This window comes from Loxodonta africana, chromosome 4 (genome assembly GCF_030014295.1).
Source record: "Loxodonta africana isolate mLoxAfr1 chromosome 4, mLoxAfr1.hap2, whole genome shotgun sequence".
In the NCBI taxonomy this organism is placed as follows: domain Eukaryota; kingdom Metazoa; phylum Chordata; class Mammalia; order Proboscidea; family Elephantidae; genus Loxodonta; species Loxodonta africana.
In genome coordinates this window covers 134,549,765-134,577,739 of record NC_087345.1, presented here as the reverse complement: position 1 = coordinate 134,577,739, position 27,975 = coordinate 134,549,765, and the positions used below count along the sequence as shown (strand labels likewise).

General features: G+C 43.4%; 1 protein-coding gene across 3 annotated transcripts in view; it reads right to left on the bottom strand.

The window, feature by feature from the left end:
• The window catches only part of VWF (von Willebrand factor), a 177,248-nt gene that overhangs the window by 18,394 nt on the left and 130,879 nt on the right, over positions 1-27,975 (bottom strand). For all 3 annotated transcript variants that reach the window (XM_064284716.1, XM_064284718.1, XM_064284717.1), the window contains exons 35-44: positions 26,467-26,687; positions 25,145-25,337; positions 24,618-24,959; positions 22,690-22,889; positions 17,844-17,946; positions 17,295-17,369; positions 15,944-16,048; positions 14,499-14,704; positions 8,753-8,902; positions 1,717-1,827 (exon numbers count right to left, since the gene is read on the bottom strand). In XM_064284716.1, coding sequence (XP_064140786.1) covers positions 1,717-1,827; positions 8,753-8,902; positions 14,499-14,704; positions 15,944-16,048; positions 17,295-17,369; positions 17,844-17,946; positions 22,690-22,889; positions 24,618-24,959; positions 25,145-25,337; positions 26,467-26,687 — 1,706 coding nt within the window. The remainder of the gene's footprint in view (positions 1-1,716; positions 1,828-8,752; positions 8,903-14,498; positions 14,705-15,943; positions 16,049-17,294; positions 17,370-17,843; positions 17,947-22,689; positions 22,890-24,617; positions 24,960-25,144; positions 25,338-26,466; positions 26,688-27,975) is intronic.

The following is a 27,975-nucleotide window of genomic DNA, read 5'->3' as shown; positions in this document are numbered from 1 at the left end:
TTAGGCCCTGGCCTCTTCTCTCAGCTCCAGCTCCCTTTCTTCTCTTTCCAAATAAGGAGCAGAAAATGCCGTATACTTGCAGCTTCTCTCTTCACTCCCACTCTGGATCACCATGACCAGGCCTTCCTACTGCAGGAGTCCAACCTCTGACCTATGTCTCCTCTGATTATTTACTTGATGAGCTTGGCCATTAAGATGACCCATTAAGAGGATCCATTCCCACAACCCCACAACCCACAACCCCCTCTAGTCCTTGACATGCTCCCAGCAGCAGTAGCAACTGAACCATTGCTGACACCCAAGTCTTGTAGGTAAGATGGGGACTTCGGCTGGGAGAGAGAAGCTCATTCTCACATTATGCTTGGTAAACACTCATTTTGGGATACAAGCTGTGGGACAGGGCTGTGTGAGCCACAAAGTGGGATGAGAGACCACGAGAGCAGGAATACTGAGCCTCAAAGGGACCAACTCTCAGACCCCACCAAGGCAAATTAGCCTCTGGTCTGAGCTGGATTCTGGCCCTGGGGAGGAGGGGACAAAACCTGCCTCAGTCCAGGATGAGGGGAGCAGGCAAACTGAAGGGGGGCACATATGGAAGGGAAATCTACACATAACTCGGGTTAGAAGCAGGGAGGTGGAAACCCATCTGGAAAAAGCTAAATAAGTCATTCTGTTATCACTGAGGAGAAAGGCAACTGGCCTGGGTAAAAAGGAAAGGGGCAAGGTCAAAGGCAAGACAGTTAACCCTTTGACTTCCTCTCTAAACACGGTGTACTTCAGTCTTACTGAAAGGAGACAGAAGGCGAAGGCCCATGTGTGCACCTCCCATTCTTCCAGCACCCATCTCCTGAGGCTGCCAGGGCTTCACACTACCCATTTCATCCTTATGAATCAGAGCAAAAGAACAATTATCCCAGCATCTGGACCAAAATTCTTGAGAAGGGAATCCTCTGTGTTCAGGAAAATGGCTTGGTAAGCATCCTGAATTAACATGAGCACCTGTGGGCAGGTGGACAGGAGTGGAGCCCACAAAAGAGAAAGCTAAGCCATTCTGCTCTAGCAAATGAGTTGGGATCTGGCTATGACGGGACGCTGGCAGGAGAACACAGGAGTGAGGAAAGGCAACACAGCAATACGCTACAGCCAGAGTTGCAGAAGTAGCTGAGGGATTTTTAGGAACAGAAATATTGTATGCTTCTCTCAGTTGTAAATATCTCCACCTCCCTAAAACCATCAGGGAGGTTTTGATGGAAATCAGTGGAATGCGTGAGGACCATACTGGGGTCAATTGTGGTACAGAACAGTACTTGCAACCTATGGGGCTATGGAAGGTGGTGGGCCCACAGCACGTGCAGGAGGGTGAGGCCCCCAGAAGCCAGCCACTCAGCAGAAGCAGGGCCTCGGATTCACAGATGACTACAGAACATCAGTCCCCTGGAACTTCACACAAATCTTTGAGAGGAAATTGGACTCTCTCCAAATCCATAAAATGGGAAGTAGGAGGCAATCTTATCTAGTTCCTAAGGGGCAAGGTAATCCCAGGGGACATCTGGATTATACCAACAGCTGGATTAAACTCTCCATGGGGAAAACAAAGGATAGGGAACACGCTCCTACTTAGAGATGAGCCAAGGTCAACGCTGGACCGCAGACATGGACTCCCAGGCTGGTGACATCACTACCCTCCTTCCCACCCACCCCCGGGCCCAGACCTACACTCTTCCAGTAAGACTTGGTGTCTCCCCGCGGTGAGCCGGTCACCACCTCACAGGCAGATGGCACGCACCTTCCACAGCATTCGCCTTCATGGAGGACGTAAGTGAAGCCCTGGTTGGACAGAAAGAACAAAGAGTAAGGACAGGCCAGCAGTAAAGCCACGAGTACTGGGCCCTGGGGTTTTGCAAAGGAGGAATTGGACTGGGCATTTTCATCTTTGTCATCAACCAGTCTCAGACCATGCCAAGAAACAATTAGAAAGCATCAACCATTAAGTCACTAAGCTAGGACTTACACCAGCATAAGGTACATAACCTTGCCCTCTGAAAGCTTCCACTTTAAGACCAAGATCCAGTCCATGGGAGTATTAAGGGCATTCCAGCATTTGCTTAGCAGAAGATAACTGACCTGACCTTTATTATGGCCATATCTAGGATATATCATTGACTGGGGGAGAACATTCAGGATGAATCAGAGCAAAAGAATTGTTATTATCTTAGCATCTGGACATAATGTATGCTTTAACAGGGCTAAATACCTATACAAGGTGAGTACCTGATCCTAATACCTCTCAGCAGAGTGCAAAGATGGGCTTCCTACTCATTTATGGGGCACAGTATTCTTTACATAGGAAAACTAAGATGAGAGTGCAGCAGAGACCAACCTTCCCCAGGAAGCCTGCTAGGGAGATTGGCATCCTGGAGTTTGCCAACCCATCTCGTCTCTAGGAGGTTCTTCAATGTGGCCAAAGCATTAGGGACTTGGATTGAAACCCTCTACTGAAAAGTCTGAAGCAATGTACAAAGGGTAGGCAAAACAATGACGCATGTGGTTGTCCCAGGAGCCAAGGAGAAAAAACCCAGGACTATGCTTCATCTTGGAGCTGTGTCCTCAAGAGAGAAGGAGTAGCTGCAGCTGTTGAGAATGCGTATGGATGCCAAGCCTGTTCTGTTCCCCAAGTGCACTCACAACCAGGGACAAGTCAGAAGATGCACACAACACTCGATCTTGGTCTGGCTGATGCCTCTCTCTGGGGGAGCATAAGAGCTCTAGAGACTTGACTGAACCTCACACCATCTCCATGGGACCTACTGATATCCCTACCCGCGTCATAGCAGTACACAGTGAGCTGTCCCCAACCTCTTTCAGCTGAGATTCTAGGTCATTTATTGCGCACCTATGATGTATTAGATATTATGTAGGAGCCAACAAATTAGGGTAATATAATCCAGACACCTTACATTATAAAACAGAATATACAAAATGCCATAAAAGAAATGAAGTCTCATGGGAGTCAGAAACAAAGACTCAAGGAAACACAGAACACAGTAATTAATACCTTTAGGATTCTAGTGTCACTCCTGTACATCTCTCTGAAAGTGCTGGAATTCCTCTTACTGTCAACATGGAAGCAAAGCCATAGGCATGTAGACCCACCTATAAACTCTTTGGGAAGCCAGCAATGCCTCTTGGTCACTTTACTTCATTTTTATGATATGAGAAGCAGAGAACTGTGGAGGAGGTCAGGGAAGGTGGTGTTTTTACAGACTGTGGCTTCAGAAAAGAAAAATCAGAAGATAAGGCAAGGATGTACTCTTTTCGTCAAAACCTAGACTACAAATGAATTCAGGTGATGGGCCCAAATGTCTCTAGTGAGAAGACCAGAGCTGATGCTACCCTTTTTGAAAAATGAAGTCTTTAAAAAAGCCATCTCTAAATTCACTGAATCCCCCACCGCAACTCAATACTTAGTACAGATCAAAGTCTAGCCTTCCCCATTCCCTCAGCTTTAACTAAATCATGAAGCCCTCTTCTCCCCAGAAGATGTGAACATTCAGCCTCTAAGACAGGGAATTCATTTCTCTAGAGCAATCATCTGGTCAAGAATGTTAGACATGTTGCCTTCTCCATTCATTCCTCTGACCTCCACTCCTATCTCCTTTTTGGCCCACATCCCCACAGCCTCTGTGGAAGACATCCATCCAGACAGTCAGGTTTATGCATATGACCATACACCCTCCCCAACAGTTGTCTGGACCAGAATGAGAACCAGACAGAGGATACAATTCATGGGCTAAGCTATGCCCATCAGTTCTTTTCTTGACAATTTAATCTATGAAACACAAAGATTAAATAAATCAGATTGGACAAGGATGAACTGAACAGTCCATGCTCAGTTGAGGCCAGATTCGATAAAGCTATGTGCAAATGAAATTTATGAGAAAGGAAAACTTCCTCAGAGAGGAAGCTGGTCTGCAGTGAGAAGCTGGGAAAGATGAGCATAAAGATGCAGAGACAAGAGGTCACAAGACAAATGGAGAGAAATACTGTCTGAGCACCATTCACTTTCTATGACTGTTGTTGTTAGCTGCTGTCGAGTTGGCCTCTGACTCATGGTGACCCCATGCACAATGGAATGAAACACTGCCTAGTCCTGTGCCATCTCCCTGAACAGCTGGGGATCAAGCTGTTGTGATCCATAGAGTTTTCAATGGCTGATTTTCAGAAGTAGATCACTAAGCCTATGCTCCTAGTCTGTTTTAGTCTGGAAGCTCTGCTGAAATTTGTTTAGCATCACAGCAAAACACAAGGCGCCACTGACAGAGGAGTGGTGGCTGTATATGACGTGTATTAGTCAGGAATCGAACCTGGGTCTCCCACACGGAAGCCAAGAATGCCACCACTGAACCACCACTACCCTTTCTTCCCATAATACTCACCCCCATTTACTGCACTTCATTTGTGAGTGATTCCCCTGTGTGCTTTCCATAAATCCCGTTTTTATTTAGCTAGCTTGAGTAGGTTCTGTTCCTGGCAATCAAAATGCCCTAGTGAAACACAAAATATACTGGGTGCCAATTTTATAAAAATGACATCTAAACAGCACTCTCTTTTTTTGACAGCAAGTTATTTCCATTGCCTTCCATACCCTGCATGAGGACATAACGTGACTAAATGGCACACCTGGATACCAAAACATCATGCTCTTTCAAAGGTGCCTAGCAACTCCCACTCATCCTCTGTACCAGCAGTGCAGGCAAAAAAGCAGATGAACTGAATAGACTCTCCCATTTCTGGGTTCTCTCTGAGCCCTCCCTTCCATCATCAAACTATGCATATTGGAAGTGGCACCAAGAACATTATCTCCACTGCTATTAACATTTACAAAGCAACTACAAGATGTATGTGCTTGCCTGCCCTGGAAACACTTCTTTTAACATTATTATCTACAGAAAGAAAACAGCATTAAACCCACAAGCAGAATTTGACTCACAAATCTCCCTTAAATGTGCAAGAATGGGGTGTCCCAGAACACATGGGAGCCTTAGGGGCAAACCACCACGAAAGGAATTAAAAACAGAATTCAGGGAACAATGGTCATGTGTTTTGTACCTCAAACTGTAAACACGGTTTGAAAATCATCAATCTATGTGGAAATACTATAGTGCATTGAAATTGGGAAAATCTCAGGAAATTTAGGATGTATGTCTGCTCTGGGAATAGGCTAATTGATGTCTGAAGGTGGAAGTTGTTAGGTGTCTTCAAGTTGGTTCCGAATCATAGAGACCCTATGTACAACAGAACACTGCATGGTCCTGTGCCATCGTCATATTGTTATGCTTGAGCCCATTGTTGTAGCCACTGGGGCAATTCATCTCATTGAGGGTCTTCCTCTTTTTCACTGACCCTCTATTTTACCAAGCATGATGTTCTTCTCCAGAGAATGATCCCTCCTGATAACATGTCCAAAGTACGTGACATGTACTTTCATCACTCTTGCTTCTAAGGAACATTCTGGTTGTACTTCTTCCAAGACAGATTTGTTCATTCTTTTGGCAGTCCGTGGTATATTCACTATTCTTCACCCATACCACAATTCAAAGGCGTCAGTTCTTCTTGGTCTTCTTTATTCACTGTCCAGCTTTCTCATGCATACGAGGTGACTGAAAACACCATGGCTTCAGTCAGGCACACCTTAGTCTTCAAGGTGACATCCTTGCTTTTCAATACTTTCAAGAGGTCTTTTGCAGCAGATTTGCCCAATGCAATACGTCATTTGATTTCTTGACTGCTGCTTCCATGGGTGTTGATTGTGGATACAGGTAAAATGAAATCCTTGACAACTTCTATCTTTTCTCAGTTTATCACCATGTTGCTTATTGGTTGTGAAGCAATTTTGTTTCAGTTGTGAAAGATTTTTGTTTTCTTTATGTTGAGGTGTAATCCCTACTGAAACCTGTAGTCTTTGATCTTCATCAGTAAGTGCTTCAAGTCCTCTTCGTTTTCAGCAAACAAGGTTGTGTTATCTGCATAATGCAGGTTGTTAATGAGTCTTCCTCAAATCCTGATGCTGCGTTCTTCTTCATATAGTCCAGCTTCTCGGATTATTTGCTCAGCATACAGACTGAATAGGTATGATGAAAGGATACAACCCTAACACACACCTTTCCTGACTTTAAACCATGCAGTATTCCCTTGTTCTTATCAAACCACTGCCTCTTGATCTATGCACAGATTCCTCAAGAGCACAATGAAGTGTTCTGGAATTCTCATTCTTCACAATGTTATCCATAATTTGTTATGATCCACACAGTCGAATGCCTTTGCATAGTCAGTAAAACACAGGTAAACATCTTTCTGGTATTATTTGCTTTCAGCCAAGATTCATCGTACATCAACAATGATATTCTTTGTTCCATGTCCTCTTCTGAATCTGGCTTGAATTTCAGCAGTTCCCTGTCAATATACTGCTGTAGCCACTTCTGAATGATTTTCACCAAAATTTGACTTTGGTATGATATTGTCTTAGTCTGGAAGCTCACCATTCGGTTGGATCACCTTTCTTGGAAGTAGGCATATACGGATCTCTTCCAGTCGGTTGGCCAGGTAGCTGTCTTACAAATTTCTTGGCGTAGACGAATGAGCACTTACACTGCTGCATCTGTTTGTTGAAACATCTCAATTGGTATTCCATCAGTTCATGAAGCTTTGCTTTTCACCAATGCCTTCAGTGCAGCTTGGACTTCTTCCTTCAGTGCCATCAGTTACTGATCTTACACTACTTCCTGAAATGGCTGAATGTCAACCAATTCTTTTTGGTACAGTGGCTCTGTATATTCCTTCCATCTTCTTTTGATGCTTCCTGCATCATTTAATAGTTCCTCCATAGGATCTTTCAATATTGCAACTCCAGGCTTGAATTTTTTCTCAGTTCTTTCAGCTTGTGAAATGTTGAGCATGCTCTTCCCTTCTGGTTTTCTATCTCCAGGACTTTGCACATATCACTATAATACTTGACTTTGTCTTCTAGAGCCACCCTTTAAAATCTTCTGTTCAGCTTTTACTTGCTTTAGCTACTAGATGTTCAACAGTAAGCACAGTCTCTTCTGACATACATTTTGGTCTTTTCTTTCTTCCTCGTCTTTTTAATGACTTCTTGCTTTCTTCATGTACGAAGTCCTTGATGACATTCCACAACTCGTCTGGTCTTCAGTCTTTAGTGTTCAGCATGTCAAATCTATTCTTGAGATGGTCTCTGAATTCAGGTGGGATATACTTAAGGTAATACTTTGGCTCTCATGGACTTGTTCTAATTTTCTTCAGTTTCAACCTGAACTTGCATATGAGCAATTGGTAGTCTGTTCCACAGTCAACCCCTGGCCTTGTTCTGACTGATGATATTGAACTTTTCCATCATCTCTTGCCACAGATGTAGTCAATTTGATTCCTAAGTATTCCATCTGGCGAGGTCCACACGTATAGCTGCTGTTTATGTTGTTGAGAAAAGGTATTTGCAATGAAGAAGTTATTGGTCCTGCAAAATTCTATCAGGTGATCTCCAGCATAGTTTCTATCACCAAGGCCATATTTTCCAACTATCGATCCTTCTTTGTTTCCAACTTTCACATTCCAATCACCAGTAGTTATCAGTGCATCTTGATTGTATGTTCGATCAATTTCAGACTGCAGAAGTTGGTAAAAATCTTCAATTTCTTCATCTTTGGCCTTAGTGGTTGGTGCACAAATTTGAGTAATAATCGTATTAACTGGTCTCCCTTGTAGGCATATGGATATTATCCCATCACTGACAGCACTGCAGTTTAGGATAGATCTTGAAATGTTGTTTTTGTTGATGAATGTAATGCCATTCTTCTTCAAGTTGTCATTCCCAGCATAGTAGGCCATATGATTGTCTGATTCAAAATGGCCAATACCAGCTCATTTCAGCTCACTAATGCCTAGGATATCAATGTTTATGAGTTTCATTTCATTTTTGACAATTTCTAATTTTCCTAGATTCGTACTTCGTACATTTCACATTCTGATTATTAATGGATGTTTGCAGCTATTTCTTCTTATTTTGAGTCTTGCCACATCAGCAAATGATGGTCCTGGAAGTTTGACTCCATCTACATCATTAAGGTCAACTCTACTTAGAGGGGGCAGCTCTTCCCCACTCTGCCTACAAACCTGAGGGACTCATCTTCCGGCACTATATCAGACAATGTTCTGCTGCTATTCATAAGATTTTCACTGGCTAATTCTTTTCAGAAGTAGACCTCTAGGTCCTTCTTCCTAGACTGTCTTAGTCTGGAAGCTCAGCTGAAACCTGTCTGCCATGGGTGAACCTGCTGGTATTTGAATACCGGTGGCATAGCTTCTAGCATCACAGCAACACACAAGCCCCGTGGTACGACAAACTGACAGACACGTCGGGGGAAGGTGGAAGAGAGGAGACGATATCAAATCCTCTTTTCTAGGCCTTTAATCCTCTCCACATCTTAAGCCAGCTCCACAGCCCTCTGGAGCTTACAATAGACATGACTATAAGCCAAAGACTCAATCACAGAAGAATAACATAGCAAACCTTTCCTCAAGATTCTTTCTTTTTACCCAGCCCAATCTCCTTCTTCCCCCTCACCTCTGGCCTTGAACCAGAGGTTAGCAAAGTGTCTTTCTTGCCCCCTCCTGAGCCTTCCTCCCCTATCTCCCTACCCTGGCTGCTCCTCAGTACCAGCCCATCTGCCCCACTTACCGACCTACAGCCCTCTTCACAGGGCTTCTGGGAGCACTGGACCACACGCAGGCCCATCACAGCATCTTCCATGTCGGTGCAGGTGCACACATCACAGCCCTCTTCCCAGAACTGACCCACAGGGTAGATGGTGCCTCGATGGACACACACCTGCAGACACAAAGGTTGCCGTGAGTGAACTCATTCGGTCAATTTAAACAAACAGTAGGTAGCTACTATGTGTTGGAAGGGGCCTTGGTGGTGCAGTGGTTAAGCATTTGGCTGTTAACCAAAAAGTCAGCAGTTGGAATCCACCAGGCGCTCCTTGGAAACCCTGCAGGGCAGTTCCACTCTGTCCTGTAGGGAGGTGCACTAGGTGCTGAGAACACAGCAATAAAAAAACCAACATGGTCTTTGCCCACATGGAGAGATGTTTCTAAAGTAGACTTTCTCGTTTTCCATTCCCTGCCCACCAGCTTTAGAAGAGCTGTCCCTGGTCTACCCTGGGAGTGGTCCCTTGTGAGACCTTCACAGGCCCAGGTATAACACACTGGCTACCTCAGCCCAGTTTCACTGCTGCCTTGACTGAATTTAGCTCCTTCCTATTTACACAGAAAGCTTGACTCTAATTCTCAGATTCAGTAACATCCTTGAACTTAGAACACACTTACATATAGCCTTCTGCGCCCCTGGAGCGGATTGAAGGTAACGGGAGACTGGGCAGGGGCTGTGAATGAGTGTCCCTTTGAGGTCCAGAAGTGACAAGGAACATACAGGCCAGGCTCTGAGGCACAGAGTGTGGGGTGTGTTTGAGAGAAAAGGGATCCTACTTGGAAGTGCTATAGGCTACAGAAGAGATGTGGGAAAAAAGATTGCAAAGGTTGATTGGGATCAGAAGATGTAAAGCCTGGGATGCCTGCCATATTTAGTGTTTAGACTTTATTTTGTAGGAATGAGGTGCTAAGGAAGCTGTTTGACCAGTGGATTTAATGACAGTTTTTAAGTTAGTCCCAAGTCTGCCCTCCAAGATCACACAGGTCAGGTCTCCACCCTCATTCACATAAGAGCAGTATAAACATTTTTAAACACTTATCATATTATTTGCTCAGTCTTGTAGCTTCTGTATAATGAACTTATTGAGTGAGCCCTATTAAGAAGCCTGTTAGAAAATGTTACCAATCCTGTAGAGGGAAATTTGGCAGTATCTAGCAGAAGTATTTGTGCATTTACCATTTGACCCAGTATCTCACTTCTAAGAATCTATCCTCAAGACACATTGGCAAAAACACATGACCGATGTACAAGGTTACTTGTTACAACATTATTAGGAACAGCAAAAGATTGAAACAGCCCATATGTCCATCAGTAGGGGACTGGCTGAATAAATTAGGGTATATCAATGCAACAGAGAACTATGCAGCTACCAAAAGAAATAAGGAAGATCTCTATAAACTGATACAGAATAATCTCCAGTATCCATAGTTAACTGAAAAAAAGAAAAGTTCAGGGCAGAATTTATAATATACTACCCTTTCTGAGCTAAATGGGAAGAAATACAAATATAAAAATTTTTCTTACATTTTCAAACAGAAGCAATGGCAGGATATGCCCGAAACTAATAAAGATGGTAAATCATAGGGAACAGGGAAGGAACAAGGTAGAAAAGACAGGGATAGAAGTGAAGCTTTTAGGAATGTATCTTGCTTTATAATTTGCCTTTGGAATCATTTATATAATTAAAAATTAAATTTAAAAAAATATAGTAAGAAGCAACCCCTAAAAACTGAAATATCTGATTAACTCGATATCTAGTCACTGCTATAACCATGCAGAGAAAACAATTATTTCAAGCGGTATTAAAACCACGTATTTTGACTGCACATCTCTAATAGGTTACATTCTTGGGAAAAAAGAACTGCAAAGAAATCTTAACTGCTTTCAACAATCTTAAATCGTTAACAGTAATACTGGCACTGTTATTTTTGAAACTATCATAGGCATATTGTAAGATAAAGCCAATAAGTAATTATGTTTGGAACCAAGATTTTCAACTTAAAAGAGAAGTGATACAAGTATAAAATCATAGAAGTAAAACCCTGTAGTCTGAAATTTTAATTGGAACTATCACTACGAACTTAGGAGTTTTTTTTTTTTTTTCTCTTTAAAAATATGTATTTCTAGGCTCAGTCCACCAAAAACACCTAGAAACAATGAAAGCCCAGGAACAATGGCATTCTGGTACCCCATCTGTGGTGTCTAAATATCATTTCCATTAAAAGGTACCAAGATTCCTTGGTGAAATGTCTCATTTTAGGTCTGGGACAGGAAATGTCCAAGATGAGCCTGGTACACCTTGTTGTTTCAGAAAGGAAGAAAGCTATCAAGGACTAATGAGGCCATGTCAAAGGACTTCAGAACCACCTTCAAGGGGCTCCCATCTGCATCAGATAAAACAACTTTAATATCAAAAAGGATAAAGATTACAATGAATTCAAACTACTCAAATACATAACCCACTGCAGTAGAGCCGATTCTGACTCATAGCGATCTCATAGGATTTCTGAGGCTGTAAACCTCTACGGAAGCAGACTGCCACATCTTTCTTCTGAGAAGCCGCTGGTGGTTTCAAAACGCCGACCTTTCAGTTAGCAGTAGATTACTTTAACCACTGTGCCACCAGGGATCCTTAATCAAATACACAAATACCTATGAATTCACAATGTTACTAGGCACACACACCAAAAAACTCTCTGGTCATCATTTGAAAGTTGCTAGAGCACCAACTCATTACTCTGAAAATTGATAAAGAAAAAAGAATCAAGTATTTATCCTGCTTTTCCCAAAGTGCTCACTCTTCTATGCCAAGAAATTTGGAAGACAGCAACCTGGCCAACCGACTGGAAAAGATCCATACATGTGCCTATTCCAAAGAAAGGTGATCCAACAGAATGCAGAAATTATCGAACAATATCACTAATATCACATGTAAGTAAAATTATGTTGAAGATAACTCAAAAACAGTTGCAGCAATGCAGCGACAGGGAGCTGCCAGAAATTCAAGCTGGATTCAGAAGAGGATATGGAACAAGGGATATCGTCATTGAAGTCAGATGGATCTTGGCTGAAAGCAGAGAATACCAGGAAGGTGTTTACCTGTGTTTTGTTGACTAGGCAGGGGCTTTCAACTGGAAAAGAGTGGAAATTTCAGAATGTTTAACTGTGTTCATGGGGAACCTGTACATAGACCAAGAGGCAGTTGTTCGAATAGAACAAGCGGATACTGCATGATTTAAAATCAGGAAAGGTGTATGTCAAGGTTGTATCCTTCCACCATATTTATTCAATCTGTATGCTAAGCAAATAATCCAAGAAGCCAGAATATATGAAGAAGAACCAGGCATCAGGATTGGAGGAAGACTCCCTAACACCCAGCGATATGCAGATGACACAACCTTGCTTGCTGAAAGTGAAGAGGACTTGAAGCACTTACTGAAGAAGAACGAAGACTACAGCCTTCAGTATGGATTACACCTCAACATAAAGAAAACAAAAATTCTCACAACATCACAATAAACGGAGAAAGTATTGAAGTTATTAAAGATTTCATTTTAATTGTATCCACAATCAACGCCCATGGAAGCAGCAGTCAAGAAATCAAATAACGTATTGCACTGGGCAAATTTGCTGCAAAAGACCTCTTTAAAGTGCTGAAAAGTAAAGATGTCACCTTGAAGACTGGGGTGCACCTGACCCAAGTCATGGTATTTTCAATCACCTCATATGAATGTGAAAGCTGGACAATGAGTAAGGAAAACTGAAGAAGAATTGATGCCTTTGAATTACGGTATTGGTGAAGAATATTGAATATACCATGGACTGCCAGAAAAATGACCAAACCTGTCTTGGAAGAAGTACAGCGAAAATGCTCCTTAGAAGCAAGGATGGCAAGACTTCATCTTACATACTTTAGACATAGGGACCAGTCCCTAGAGAAGGACATCAAGCTTGATAAAGTAAAGGGTCAGTGAAAAAGAGGAAGACCTACAACAAGATGGGCTGACATAATGGCTGCAACAATGGGCTCAAACATAGCAACGATTGTGAGGATGGCACTGGACCAGGCAGCATTTTATTGTGTTATACGTAGAGTCGCTATGAGTAGGAACCTATTGGACCACGTCCAACAACAACATTTCCAAAGGAATCCCATTCAGAGCAACCAAAAAGTGGCTGGGGGAGGGTTATTCCTTATAGAAAAATTCCTGAAAATAAATGCAGAAGAATGATACAACTAGAAAAAAAGTCACACATCTCGACCCTTAATACAGTAAGGAATCTTAGGTAACAATCATCATGGATATTAAAACTATTCATTAAAACATTGATGGGGGAAACTTTATGTTGGAGAAAAAATTGATACCACCTAAATCCAGTAATCAGTCTTATCTTTAAAAGCAGAACCACTGAACATTATGAGCCTCCTCGTATGATGGAATAGGAAACACACAGCATTGCCTTTGATGTATTTTTGCCACTACCACCACTCCCTAAAATTGAACTTGAGTGTAATTAATCCCCAGGTCTAATTTCTAGTCTACCAGAAATACAGAGGATGAAGAAACACATCAAGCAATACCATGAGCAAGCTGTCAGCCAAATCCAGAATGCATAACATTCTATAGGACAAATGATCCAGCTTCTCCAACAAACCAAGGTATAAAAAGTGGGGAACTACTATAGAATAAAGAGACATAAGAAACATTAGTAGGGGAAAAAAAAAAAAAGAGCAAAGGAGGGAGGAGAAAGAGAATACAGACAAAAGCAGCAGCAGCAGCCAACACCTCTTAAACCTGCTCCTGCTTCTCTAGAACTTGGACACTTAGACACCTTCAGCTGGAAGAGCACCCAGAGGGAACCAGAAGTCTAGAGCATCCAGGTAAATGAGTGTCTGTTCTTGCCCTAACAGGCTCCAGGGGAAGATAACTGCAGCTTCCCTTGGTCGTTCATTCCAGAACTTGCCATCAATAACCCAACAAGCTATGTGACTATTCTCGGGCCTTCCTGCTGCAATTCTGACCCATTTCAAGTCCCATTCTTCATTCCCACTTCCCCCAAATTAAATCTTTCTTGATAGCTCCTCTTGGTGATCTCTCCCCTATAAGACTGCTATTCCCATTTAATGACTGTACCATCCATTGATACTTTATTGTATTCAGTTTATAGATTATCCTCTTATATGTACTAACAAGATCACAAGTAGGGACTGCATCTTACATTTCTCGCATAGCACAGTACCAGTTCTGGTAGAACATAGTACTTTCTCAGTAAACACTGGGAGGGAGGGAGGGAGGGAGGGAGGGAGGGAGGGAGGGAGGGAGGGAGGGAGGGAGGGAGGGATGAATTAATAGCAATTAACAAATGAGTAAACTATTAACTACTCTCTAAATGATCCAAGCAATCATACTATTCCTTTATCTAGGCTACAAATTAGTTCTTTAAAGGCCTAGAAATTAGTTCTTTAAAGGTAGGGACCACGTCTTATATATTGTTTGTAACTCAGCACGTTGCCATACTGAGCACACAGTAGGTTCTCTCTACCTCCTGGATTAACTAAATTTTCATTTAGGCTGAAGTTGGAATCCTGACTGCCTGCCCACCAAGCCATGCAATGCTTGGTCTGGGGAGGAGGGGAAGGTTAGGTAGAGATGAATCTTCCGTGACAAGCACGTGTTTGGCCATCATCCTTGCAAGAGCCAGCAGCCCTTACCTTGTCAGGGAGGCAGGTGGTTGTGGAGCAGCCACAGTCATTGGTGGTGACTGAGGCCAGGTACCCCAGTGGGCAGCTCACTGTAGAGTTCACACAGTTGCAAGCACATTCATACTCATCACAGCACTGGGTCTTCCGAAGGGTCGGCGTACGGTGTGGGGGGCATGAGGGCGGGGACTCCCTTCTGCACTCCTCCTTCCTGCAGGCTGAGATGCAGCACGAAGAGATACCCTTAGTCCTGCCGCATAAGGATTGCACCCAGCCAGGGTTCATGAATATTCAGTTATAATGTAAGGTCTGGATCCAGAAATATTAAAGCAGTAATGAATGATAGCCCAGTTCAGGGGCTGCAGGACATTCAATTATACCTAAAAGCTGTCAGACTGCAGAAGCGTAAGAACATTAATCAAAAGGAGTGATGCAAAGCTAGGAATTCTCACGGAGAAGTGAAGGCTGCTCAGGCCCTGCTCTATCACCTTTCCATGTATATCTGGAAGAGGTAGGGTTCTTCCAGCTACTGATTCCCAGGAACCCCAGATACAGAATCTCTAAGACCCAGGTAACAATAGGAAGGCCTGGACGCACCACGAGCTGGGAACCATTGTTACATGCTGGGTGCTTATTCGATCCTATCTGCAGGGCTATTCCTACTTCAGTACCTAGAACAATACTCTGTAGTGGTAGGTCCTTCAACAATGCTGAATAAAAGAGTGCCAGCCATCCTGTCAACTCCTCAATCTCATTTTAAAAATGCCAAATTCTAACCCTGTGCCCTTTGCCTATTCCCAACTTCCATCATATATAATGTCTTATCCTCCCACCCTCAAGGTCTTACACCTAGGAACTCAAGTGAAGCCAGATGCTAAATCAACAGGACAAGAACTCCACTTGACTTAGAGTAGGTATTCTTAATAGCTAAATACAGAATTAATTGCTTCACATTTCTTACTTTAGTTTAACCCTATGTTTAAATTATGGCGTTTAGTGATTAAATATGTAAACCTACAGAGGAAAAAAAAAAAAAACCTATAAATTTGTTTGAGAATAAGATCCAATGATAAGAACAAGCCAAGGGGACATTCCCTCTTTTCCATGGGATATGGGAGGGTGGAGGTAGGGGAAGATCAGGGCAAATAAAGGTTGGTTTCTGGAGTCTTCCCCATCTCAAGCCCAACTGCCTGTTAATATGACCCAAGAGGGAGGTGCCTGAGGTGTGTCCATCTCCAACACATCTTCAGCAGCATACAGCTGGAAGGATTTATTAGAGGATTCAGTCCAGATGTGACTTTAACCCCTTTGTTCCAGACATACCCTGAACCCAGGTTCAGCTAACTAGAATACATAAAATGACATGATCTGGAAACAGGTCCCCAAGAAGTAGGATATCTTCCCCAGGCCAGGCAAGAGTGACCATTCCAACCCCTTCTCATCCATAGAGACTTTACCACAGGTGAAGTTGGGTCTGCACTCTCCGGGATTGGTCAGTGTCGGCTGGAGGCCACCTTCACAGTGAGGCACTGGGGGCAAGTCACAGCTTACCAGGTCGCACACTGTCGGCCAGGAAAGAGAGACATCCACTCAGAGTTCAGTGAGGTTATTCCTTCATTACCTGTGAGTGGGATCCTACTTTCCTACACACGCAGACTTCAACTGTTTTAGATAGACGATGATGATGATTGGATGGACGGATGGAGGGACGGAGGGACGGAAGGACGGAGGGACGGATGGATGGATGGGTAGATATATAGACAATATACAGATTGATTAATTGGTAGATCCAAATCATATGATAAGCTCATATTGATTACTCTTGTCATCTGCTAGGACTTCCAGATCTCAGTAACATCACTTGAACCCTGCATGCCTCAGTTTCCTCTTTCGTAGGTGGGAACTCTACCTCATAAGGCTAGTTTGAGGATTTCAAGAAATAATGTAGGCAAAGTGTCTAGCATATTGTAGAGGCCTAATAATGTCTATAAAATGAGGGACTTGAACTAAATGACCCCTCCAGCTTTCTCTACCATTAGCATTCTAAGACCTACTTTATACAAATTGTTCTCAGGTTAGATTCCCCCCCCCCACAGGACTTCTATTTATCCCTGATAAATTTTATCAGCTTAAATCAATTTCTCAGATTATTTCATTCTTCTTAGATCCTTGGACTGTCCCTTGATCTATTTGCTTTCCCTGGAAGATTTGCATGACTGCCAATGTTACAAGCTGTGCTTTATGTCTTTACCCATATTATCAATAAAAGCTTTGGACAGGACAGGGACAAGGGCACTGGAGATCTCCTGTCATATTAGCTTTAATTCCATCAGCTCTGAATTCATTTAATTATACTATTATTCAGTCCACTATTCACAATTCAGGGCGCAAACCTATCGTGAAACCCTTCGACAAATAACTTGCTGAATCAAGGTGCCCTGTGTGTGGCTCTCTCTAGATCTAGTATCCTCAGAATCTTATTGAGAAGGAAAATGGATTACTTTGGCATGGCTGTTTCTTAAGTAAACCTCTGTGGCCCCTCACTCCAGTAAGCATGCCATTCTTTTCTACTCTCAAGTCTTACATTTAATAGCCCACAGCAGAATGTTTCTATCAAACAAATCCTACTTTCCAGAAGTTACTCTTTCCACTTTTTGGAAAATCTAATCAGCCCTGACCCACCTCCAGTCTGCCGGCACCTTTCAACTATCTGTGCCTGGGACCACATCCACCTTTCAGCACCCATGACATGGTTCACCTGGGTCTGGGGTTTGGACCCTGGAGAAATGTCCAAGGTAGGACACATACCACACTCATACTCTGGGCAGCACTGGTCTGGATTGTGGTGGAGGCGGGCCACTTCACATGGGCCACACGTGGGAGCTAGAAGGAAAGAAAGGCCACTAAGTCAGAGGGAAATAAACAGTGGTATACTACCTGGAGAAGGGTCAAAAATATTGCAGACTCTTATTCACTGAAAACCAGCCCAGAGCCTGTATGGGAGGCCCATCAGAGTATTCAGGTGGGGGACCTCTGATAAAATAAGTCTCCCTCTTTGTGTCCTGTTGACACCTTCAAATTTACCTCCTAGGGTGCTACGAGTCTGAGGGCCAAGACGGTTACAGGTGAGCAGAATTAAACTCTGAGAGGATCTATTCCAGAGCCAGAATGGGGATCCCCAAGCCCAGCAAGGTAAAGAAGTTTGGGGCTGGCATGGGGGATGCAGGCTGGGTCAAGGAAATCAACCTAGGGGCCAAAGGTTTGGATCTGGTCTACCAGATCTGAAGACAGCATAGCTGGATGACCTTGGAGGCTCTTCTTCCTCCAGTTGCCCCAAGGAGGGGTGGACTCACTCACCTCTGGCCGTGGGGCAGGGCTGCGAGGTGCAGTTGACCTTCCGCCCACTGAGGCACATGCAGATCTGACAGGGTTGGTGGTCTGGGACCCAGGTTTCTAGAAACTGAGAGGAGAACAAGGGTCAGAGAAGTCCCAGGATGCTTCAGGTCACAAAGCCCTGGAGTCCATGGAATTCATTTTTCCCCCACCTCTGGCTTGGTTTCCCCTCGGCGAGGGCCAGTTCCTGGGCCTTCCTTTTCAGAACCCCAAAGATGAATAAAAGCAGGTTGAAAGGAAGTTGTGAGGTTCTGAGAGGAAAGAGCTGTAGAAGCATCAGGGTCTCTCAGAAAGAATATCTCCACCCTGCTATGTTAACTCAGGGACCAATCACAAACTATGCATTTAGAAACCTTATAAGCATTCTTTACAGTCTTCTCTGGTGGTGGCGCTATAATAGCAAAGCAAGAAAACAGGGTTCTTGTATCACACTCTTGTATCACACTGAAGTCCATAGGTGATACAAATGGTGAGACTTTGTTTCATGTACTTTAGATATGTTACCAGGAGTGATCAGTCCCTGGAGAAGGACATCATGCTTGGACATCATGATGGAGAAGGACATCATGCTTGGCCAGCGAAAAAGGCGAAGACCAATGATCTCCAATGAGATGGACTGACTCAGTGGCTGCAACAATGGGCTCAGGCATAACGATTGTGAGGATGGCACAGGACCAGGCAGTGTTTCGTTCTTTTGTACATAGGGTTGCTAAGATTCGGAATTGACTTAATGGCACCTAACAACAGCAACAACATGCTCTGCTGCCTCCCAGTAATAATTAACATTTACCATGTTTGAGACATTTTTTCTAAGGGTTTTACATTCATTTTCTTTATTATCATTATAATAACCCCATCAGGTAAGCACTGTTATTATCTACCCTTAGTAATGATAAAATTGAAGCACAGAGAAGTTAAGTAACTTGGCTAGATTGCACATCCAGGATTTGAACCTGGTATTCTGGCACCAGGCACAATGTTTATAATGTCTGTACTCTTCTCCTATGAACAGTCACAGTGCCTACTATGAGGAGGTCCCACTGCCCAGGCCATGAGGGTGGCAGGCACTGAACACACCGTCCCTACCCTCAAACAGCTGACAGTCAAGTGAAGGAAATAAGACCCACCCATGAAAAGTTGAATAACCAAATAGAAATTGAATTAGATGAATAAATTGTGATATATCCATACATAGATTACATGCAATAACATGGATGAATCTCAAAAGCATTAGACTGCGTGAAAGAAGCTAGACCAAAAGGAGGACATACTGCAGGATTCCATGTATATAAAATTCCAGAAAATGTGAAGTCATCTATAGCGACAGAAAGCAGACCAGTGTTTGCCAGGGGACAAGAGGTGGAGGTTGGGAGGGTGTGTTAAAAGGGACATGAGACAACTTTTGGGAGTGGTGGAAATACTCATTATCTTGACTGTGATGAATACTATATATGTATACTGGGTATATACATACAAAGAATATGAGCAATTTATTATACGTAAAGGATACCTCAATAAAGCTGCTTTTAAAAGTAAAAGAGCCACAGGAGTACAAGAGAAGAGCTCACTAGGGCTGGGATGCTGTTGCAGAAAGGTCTTGGAAAGGCACACCTATGGAGGACAGGAAGGATTTGGGCAGAGGAAAGGAGAAGGAGTCCAAGTGGAGAAGAGAGCCAACAAAGGCATGGAGGAAGGTATGTTCATGTGGGCATGTGGGGATGGGGTAGGGTGGCCAGGGCATGGTGGGAGGTGAGGCAGGTAGTGTGCAGACAATCGCAGAGGACTTTCAATCTTTTAGGAATTTGCACTTAAATTGGTAGACAAAGTGCAGCCCTGAGGGTTAGTAAGCAGGACCCTGCCTCAAAGGCAGAGTATTAAAGATAAATCTAGTGACAGCGAGAGGGATGGAGAAGGGAAGGACTAGGAATAAAATCAAAAACCAAACCCTTTGCCGTGGTCAATTCCAACTCATAGTGACCCTATAGGACAGAGGAGAACTGCCCCACAGGGTTTCCAAGGAGCAACTGGTGGATTCGAACTGCCAACCTTTTGGTTAGCAGGTGAGCTCTTAACCACTGCACCACCAGGGCTCCAGACTAGGAACAGGAAACCAAAAAAGAAGCCGCAGTAGCTGCTATGCCAGCGTTTCCCCAAGGGGCTGGAAAGATCCAGGAGCAATGAGCACAGGCACTGGCCACAGAGGGCTGTATGGGGTGATGGCGTGGGGGGAAGAGGGCACCAGGGAGAGAAAACATCTCCCATATCCTCAGGCCTCTCTTTGCCCTGCATTTTCCCTGATCTTGTACACTGATGGCGATGCCAAGAACATGGCAAATCAAAGTATCTATATTCTGATCTTTAAATGGCAAAAGTGATGAGATGAGAAAGGAGAGGATCATATTTTCATTTTAAAGTTTTTTTTTTCCTCTTTTTATATGTGGGCCTCAGATAACTAAACTCAAGAATTAATAATACAATTTGCCAACTATCTTAAGAGTGGGCAACCCCCAAACAGATGACCAAAAGAAGATGTTAAACCCCCTTCTCCAGGGATTTTCATTTTCCCAGGAAGCTTTAATGGGGCCCGCTTCAGGAAGGGGAGAGAATTAAAGGTTTCTGAAAAAGGTCTTCACAGCTGCACTTCTAGATGTGCTGCCAATAGGGCCCGTCTGGCCTTGGCTACGTTATACAACCAACAGACCAGCAGATGGCACTCTTGCATCAACTACAAGCCAACTCCACGCAGTCCTCTCACATCCCGGGCAGGAGCGTTACTAGTACCAAGACAGGACAGGTATTTGAGCAAGTGAGCTGGAGTCAAAGATTTAATAAAGGTTACACAAGAACAGCCTACTGAGAATATGGTAAGGGAAAAATTGAAGTCTTCAAAGTGAAGGAACACAAGCCAGTCAGCCACCATCACCAGTTGTAGGATTCCATGAAAGACATAATTAGGAAGCACAGAGCTGTGCTAAAGGAGTCCTGATGGTTAAGTGTCCAGCTGCTAACCAAAATGTCAGTGGTTTGAACCCACAAGCTGCCATCTCTCTATGGGAGAAGATGTGCAGTCAGCTTCTGCAAAGATTACAGCCTTAGAAACCCAGTGGGCCAGTTGTATTGTCCTATAGGGGTTTGGAACTGACTTGATGGCAATGGGTTTTTTGTTTTTGTTTGTTTGGGGCTTTTTTTTTTTTTTTTTGGAGCTGGGCTAGGGAATACCAGAGACAAAGAGGGAGGAAAGGGAGGCTCCAGGCAATAAGTTTCTGGATACTGGCCATGGTTCTTGCTGAACCCAGTCAGCACCTGCCCAGTACAGAGCACTCCTCCCGCTCCCACCACCATCACCAATGCCAAGAGGGACGGAGCGTGCAGGGCTCTGGATTCCTTCTGAGCCTGCTACGAATGCAGGCTTAAAGTGCATTGTGTAAAATAAACAAGAGCTATGGAAACTGGCAAATATTTTGCCTTCCAAAGTTACAAGAGATTTAATCTCTGGTTTATTTCCCTGAAGGAAGGATTTCTAGGCTTTGTTCCTCAGTTAAAAGAAACAAATTCATTTAAATGGAAATGTTCTTTAAATTACAATTTTATTCTTTGCTGCGAAAGTAAAAAGCTGGAAATGCAGGTGGCTGGATAGGATGTTTGCTTTCATCCATTTAGACTATACCTTCTGAAATAACAAAAACTGGATGGGGTCCTTTCAAAGTTTATGATTGAGTAATTTTATACTGCTTGATTTAAAAATATATATATTAATATAACTGTTTCTATGTCAAATTATTGCACTATTTGGAAGCATTTATTTAATTCTTCATACGACCTGAATGCATACTCTAACATGTTAGACTGCAGGTGAAAGGGGCAGTGAAAGGGGAAATTGGGTCAGCAAGAAGGAACGTGGGACACCCTAAAATAAAATTCACAAGCATCCTGCTTTCAGGGCCCTAAAGCCACCTGACACTGAGGAAAGCAGAAACACTTTGCCAACTTGAGCTTACTTCTCATTACAATGCGCCAAGGAAGAGGATAGAGACCATCTCCACCTCCCTCTGAGCACACCTTACCACTACCAGCAAAACCTGAGGGAAATGACCACGATGCTAGCACTACATGTGGACTCCCAGGCTGGTGCAAACAGTTAAAGCACTCAGCTGCTAACCAAAAGGTTCGTGGTTCGAGCCTACCCCGGGGTGGCTCAGAAGAAAGGCCTGGTGATCTACTTCTGAAAAATAAAACCCATTGCCATCGAGCTGACTATGAGAGTAGAACTGTCCTGTAGGGTTTCCAAGGAGCAACTGGAGGATTCAAACTGCTGGCCTTTTGGTTAGCAGCCAAACGGTTAACCACTGTGCCACTAGGGCTAAAAAATAAACCACTGAAAATTCTATGGAGCACAGTTCTACTCTGACAGCCATGGGGTCACTGTGAGTTGGAATCAACAGCAAACTGGTAAGCACGATACAAGGTACATAATATATCCTAATAATGGTAGACATTGCCACAAAATATTCTGTTCCCATCCTCTTCTGGGTTCCATAGCATTCTATTTATATGAATATAATAATAATGTAGCAATTTTAACACTTCAATGTTTGATTACACAACTAATGTATGAGAGACCCAAAATTTGAACCATGATCTGTCTGACTCCAAAATCACCATGCAGTATTGCTTCCCTATCCCCCGATGATCCCTTAAAGAGTTGACCCCTGCTGCCAAACCTGAAGGTGCCAATCACTGGTGTACACTTCACCCCAGTGACCCCAAGGGAAGCAACCCTGGAGGAAAGGTGAGAGGCCAGGGCTTTTACCTGGTGCGGGACTCCATCCTCACTGATGCACTGGGTGCAGGCCTCCCTGGGGACACAGCTGCCTTCCAACAGGACTTGGTGCATGGGGCAGAAGCAGCCTTCCGACGGATGGTCCCCACAGGAGCTCATATTGCCCTCACAGTGCTGGGGGCAGCCATGCTCACAATGGTTGTACACCAGCGAGGGTGGACACGACATAGCTGCAAACAGAGAAGGAGGCCATTGCAATGGTACGCACCAGCCAGAGAACAGAGACACAGCTGATGGGGTGGCGGAGCATCTTGCTGGGGCACAGACATACTTGCTGGGGCACAGACACCAATTTCTATTCTCCCCATCTTCCAAAGAAGTGAAAGTTTTAGGTGAGCACATGACTACCCAGAATAAAGACTACATTTCCCCACTTCCCTTGCAACTAAGCATGACGATGTGACTAAGTTCTGACTAATGAACTGGAAATGGAATGGCAGCTTCACGGAATCTTTTTTAAAAGGCAGTTATGCATGCCCTTTGCCCTTTCTGCCTCCTTGCCCCAAACTGCTGCTTGGAACATGGATGTGATAGCCAGAACTCCATCTTAAACCATGAGGAAAAAGCCTGAGCAAGTAAGGGCAGAGCAAAAAGCTGGAATCAAGTTGGAGAGCCAGAAAAAAACTGGAGCCGCCTCCCTCTGATCAGCTTCTTGCAGCTAAATCTAATCCTACCTGATTATGTGAATCTGCATGGTCTTAGAAAGCTCTGTGATCCTTTCATTTGAATAAAAGGATTTTTTTCCTTTTTTCCATGTTTGAAAAAAAGGATTTTTTTTTTTTTTAATAAAATTAAATAAGGAATCCACAGTTACGAATAGCTGCTTTGGGAGAAAAGCTACAAGGTGATTCACTTCTGCTCTGTCCCTGCTCAACCCCTTCTTCACATTCTCACAGTGCCAAGGCAAGTGGCGAAAAAGGTTTTAAATGATGTGGAACAACAGGAGCTTTCCTCTATATGCATAATCAACACCCAGGAATTACACAAAGAAACTAGTAAATAGAGAAGGTGTTGTAAGTAACTTAGAAACTAATACTTGCCCTTTGATCTGCAGGCAGATTGAAAAGAGGCAGCATCGTCCCCATGGACTGAGTAAGTCAGAGCTGGAAGAAACCTAACTCATTCCGAGAGGCAGAAACATAGGTCCACAGAGGCTAAGAAAACAGCCAATCTCCAGCTGAGCTAGGACTAGGACAGCCAGGTCCTCCAGCCCCAGCTTAGAGCTGCAACAGTTCTATGGTAACAAACTCAAAGAGCTCCAAGATTCTTGTACATATTGATTGTCCTCAAAAAGTCAGGGATTATATTTGATAATTAAGGGTGTTGAAGTCTAGTGCTCTTTCTACCCTAGCACCCTTTAAGGACAAGATCCATATCTGATTCATTTTTGGTATTGCCTACATATTAAATAATGAATAAATGCAAAGTCTAAGTAAGAAGCTGACCTTGAGAGGGAAAGACTGATACTACCCATCCTGTGCTATTTGTAATTAAGAAGCCTCTTAGTATTTAAGAAGAACATTCTACTCACACTTCAAAATCCTGCTCAGGCATGGCCTACCCTGTGAGCCTTTGCTAAAGCTTGGTAGAGTTTCAAATTCAATAGTGACTGATTATATTGTATTTTGCTGATGCCTATATATGTTTCTAATTAAAATCACATTCGTCACAAATATAGAAATACTAATAGAACCATGCTTTGATTTACATAGAAATTTTGTGTCTGAATTATTTACACATCTACCGTTTTATTTGATCCTAACTGGAATCCTAGGCAATAGGAAATACAGGGATTTTGATCTTCATTACTCAGATAAACGATCTGAGGCCCAGAGAGGTTAAACAAGCCCGCAGCTAGTGGGTCTTGAGAATTTTGAAGGGTACATACGGAGACTTACCACAGAAATCACTTGTCCTCCAGTCAACACAGATCCCATTGGTCCGACAGAGGTGGGCATAAGAGGCAATCAACTCACACACTTGCTCCCGGTGGCAACTGTCCTGCTGACAGATGGTATAAAATGTGTCTGGAGCAAGGACTTTGTGGCACTCAGCAAACACGGCTGAAAGGAGGACCTGGCAGTGGGAGCTGCTGGAGACAGGGCACTGCTCCTCAGGAATGGGCTGGCACGTCTGCCCTGGCTGCTGTATGGTCCACTCCTGGATGAACATCCTCTGGTCTGGGGTGACTGTGCCATCCCTCAGCATGAAGTCATTGGCCCCGTTCTCATCACAGATTCCTAAAGAAACAAGGAAAGGCAAGGTTGGAAGCCTTGGGTGCCAACACTTTGATGCTAGACACCTGGCCTCTCTCAATCCCCACCAGGATCTGAACTGTAGTCCTTGTTACAGGACCCAGAAAGGTAGGCATTCAAGAGTCCCGAGAGTACACTAAGTAAGGAAGGGGAAGAGAAAATGTTCTTACCACAAAGGCCATACATCTTTGAAGCAAAAGTCTTCGGGCTAAGCTGCAACTGGAACTCATTGTTTTGTGGAGTAAACGTGAAGACATGGCCAAGATGGTTAAATCTGATCTCGTGCATGATGGCACCGTAAACACTGACTTGCATGTTCCCACCCATGTAAGGGACAGAGACCAGTCTCCCATTAACAGTCACCTGCCCAAAGAAGAAAATGAGTTCATCAGTAGTCATAACAATAAGGAATCCTTGAACTCCAATATTTGTTTCTTACTAATGTTACTGACAGTCCCTGCAAGTTCATCACACTCAACTCCAGTGTTATCCAGTAACCTAAATATTTGTCAGCAGCTGTTGTTGAAAAGGGGCTTTATAGAGCTTGACAGAAGAACAGGCTCTTATAATACTGTACAGAGCGCCATGCATGTTAATGTGAACCCTGAGTCTATGTGCTCTCAACAGAGAAGAACAACCCCTTAAAGACAGGTTGGGAAAATAGCATTGTACAAAGTCACTAGCGACTTATCTCCAGAAGTGTCTAACAGGACTATTTTAAGGTTTTTTTTTTTGGTCACTAGAAACTCTTACTTTGGAGACCTCACCCCATATCATATCAAACATTAAGATATAATCACATCCCATAATAAATGTAGTTTTTGCTGTAAATTTTTTAGATCGGTTTTTATCATTCTGATTTTAAATTTTTTGGCCATGAGTTACTCATGTAATATACAACTAAATGTGATTTTTCAGCAATTGTGCATATTCTGGAATGTTTGCAAAGTGACAAAATCTAACCTACAAATTGTTTTCAAACGTGTAATGAAATATTTATAACTTCTAAATTAAACAAGTAATGAAGCTGGCATAATGTGACCTTTTGCAAACATTTAATTAAACATTTATTTATATCAGTTTTGCAGTTTTATTTTCAGATTTTGGAGCCATAAATTTTGTTTATTCCCTAAATAATTTCAAAGCCATTGAAAAGCCCTGTTTTTTTGTTTTTTAGCCCCTAGGCACTGGGCCCATAAAGCCTAGTGGATAAACAGCCCTGAAGTCAACCTCAATTCTCTTCCAGCACCAGAAACTGGGACTAAATCCACAGTTTAATGCTGCCTAAAACTGATCCTTTCTTCCAAATCTGGGCCCAGAACAACATGGAATCACACCGAGACAAGGGAGACAGTTATAAGCGCCTCCTAAGAAGGTGGTGCTCTGCCAGTTAACAGGAGCATCAGCTAAAACTAACTCCCACCAGGTCCATGTGTCCTCCCAGAGGTTCTGCAGCTGTCTTGCCACAGGAACCACAGAAAGTAACTCTCACCTCCATGTCACTGTGGAGCTCAACCGAGAGGCCATCATGCTTCACCTCGATGGATTTCATGCATGTCTGCCGTGCCCCTGGGTGGCAGGCGCCATTATGGAGAATCACTTCCAGGTCCTGCTCCTTGTTTTGAAATAGGACATAGGAACAGCTGCCAGTCAACTTGAAATTCTGCCCATCAAAGGTCACAATGTGCCGGGTAGAGCTTCCCATGCACACACCTAGACAGGGGAGAGCAAAGGATGGATGTGGCATTATCCAAACTCCCATACCTGCTAAATGCAAAGGAGAAGGTGTTGTCAAGTTGCACAAAGATAAAGCTGAGGACCAAAAGGGCTCTTTAGGTCACAGAGTCCAATTTCCTCAATTTACAGATTCAGGAAACCGAGACCTTGAGACGTAGAGTGGCTTAGGTATGTCACACTTGGCCATGAAATATTTTCCTGGACAAAGTTTAGAAGGATAAGTATTACATGAAAACGTGGCAAATTACAGAACCATACTTCCAAAAAATTGAATGCACTGAGCAAATGATCCACTCTACCAGGATGCTTTGGCCCAGGAAACGAAGTTAAGTTCCAGGGGTGTTATGACTCGTTGAAATCACAAGGAGCTAAGCAAGCCATAAGCTCATGATCTCACTGTAAAGAGAGTTCACGTAAAGACACATGTGTCCTTTCAGCTGCCAATGACTAATGGTACAAATGGCCATGCTGACTTTATCCCTTAAGAGATTGCACAAGAGAAATATTTCCAGAGCCAAAACAAACAGTTGGGTCTCAGCACTCCCTCATCTGCCACTCATTCTTTCACATAATCAGCAAACCCTCAAGGTTCCTATTAAAACAGCATTTGCAAATACTAACCATCTTGCCTCTACCTAACATGCTTCAGTAAAAATCCCCACATGGAAGGCACCACTGCCATGAACCATTTGAAAGCAAATCTTGGGCCTAAATGAAGTTGGAGATGAGCTTTCCAGACAAACCACAACCACGTCTACAGTGGTAAGTGAATAAAAGCCCAATAACTGAAAGGCAGATTCAGTGGAACAGCAAGGCTGCGCCAGTATCCCTCACTCACAGCTGGGCCTGAGCAACCTCCACCTACATGGCAGCACATTCGCTAATAAATGATGGCTCTGGATGCACCATTTGTCTGAGCTGAACAGCCTCCCTAGGAGCCCATAAACTCACAATCCCTTAATAAAAGTCCTTGTGTAGTCAGTAATTTTCAAGTGACAGCCCTGACTGCTACTGGCCTACTGGCATCCATGCTGCAAGTGACCCCAAGTGCTCCAGCTGTGGACATTGTCAAGTCTAAGGAATCTATTCCCAACTTCTGTACGAATGTGATAAATCACGAAGCAAAGGAATGGTTTTAGCGCACATTTGGCAGGTTAATGAAAACGGCTATGTCCATCATAAGATAAACCATTACAGTGGAATGGACACTTTAGAACCAGAGAAACCCAGAGTTGACTTCTGTTTCACCACTTGTTTGCACTGT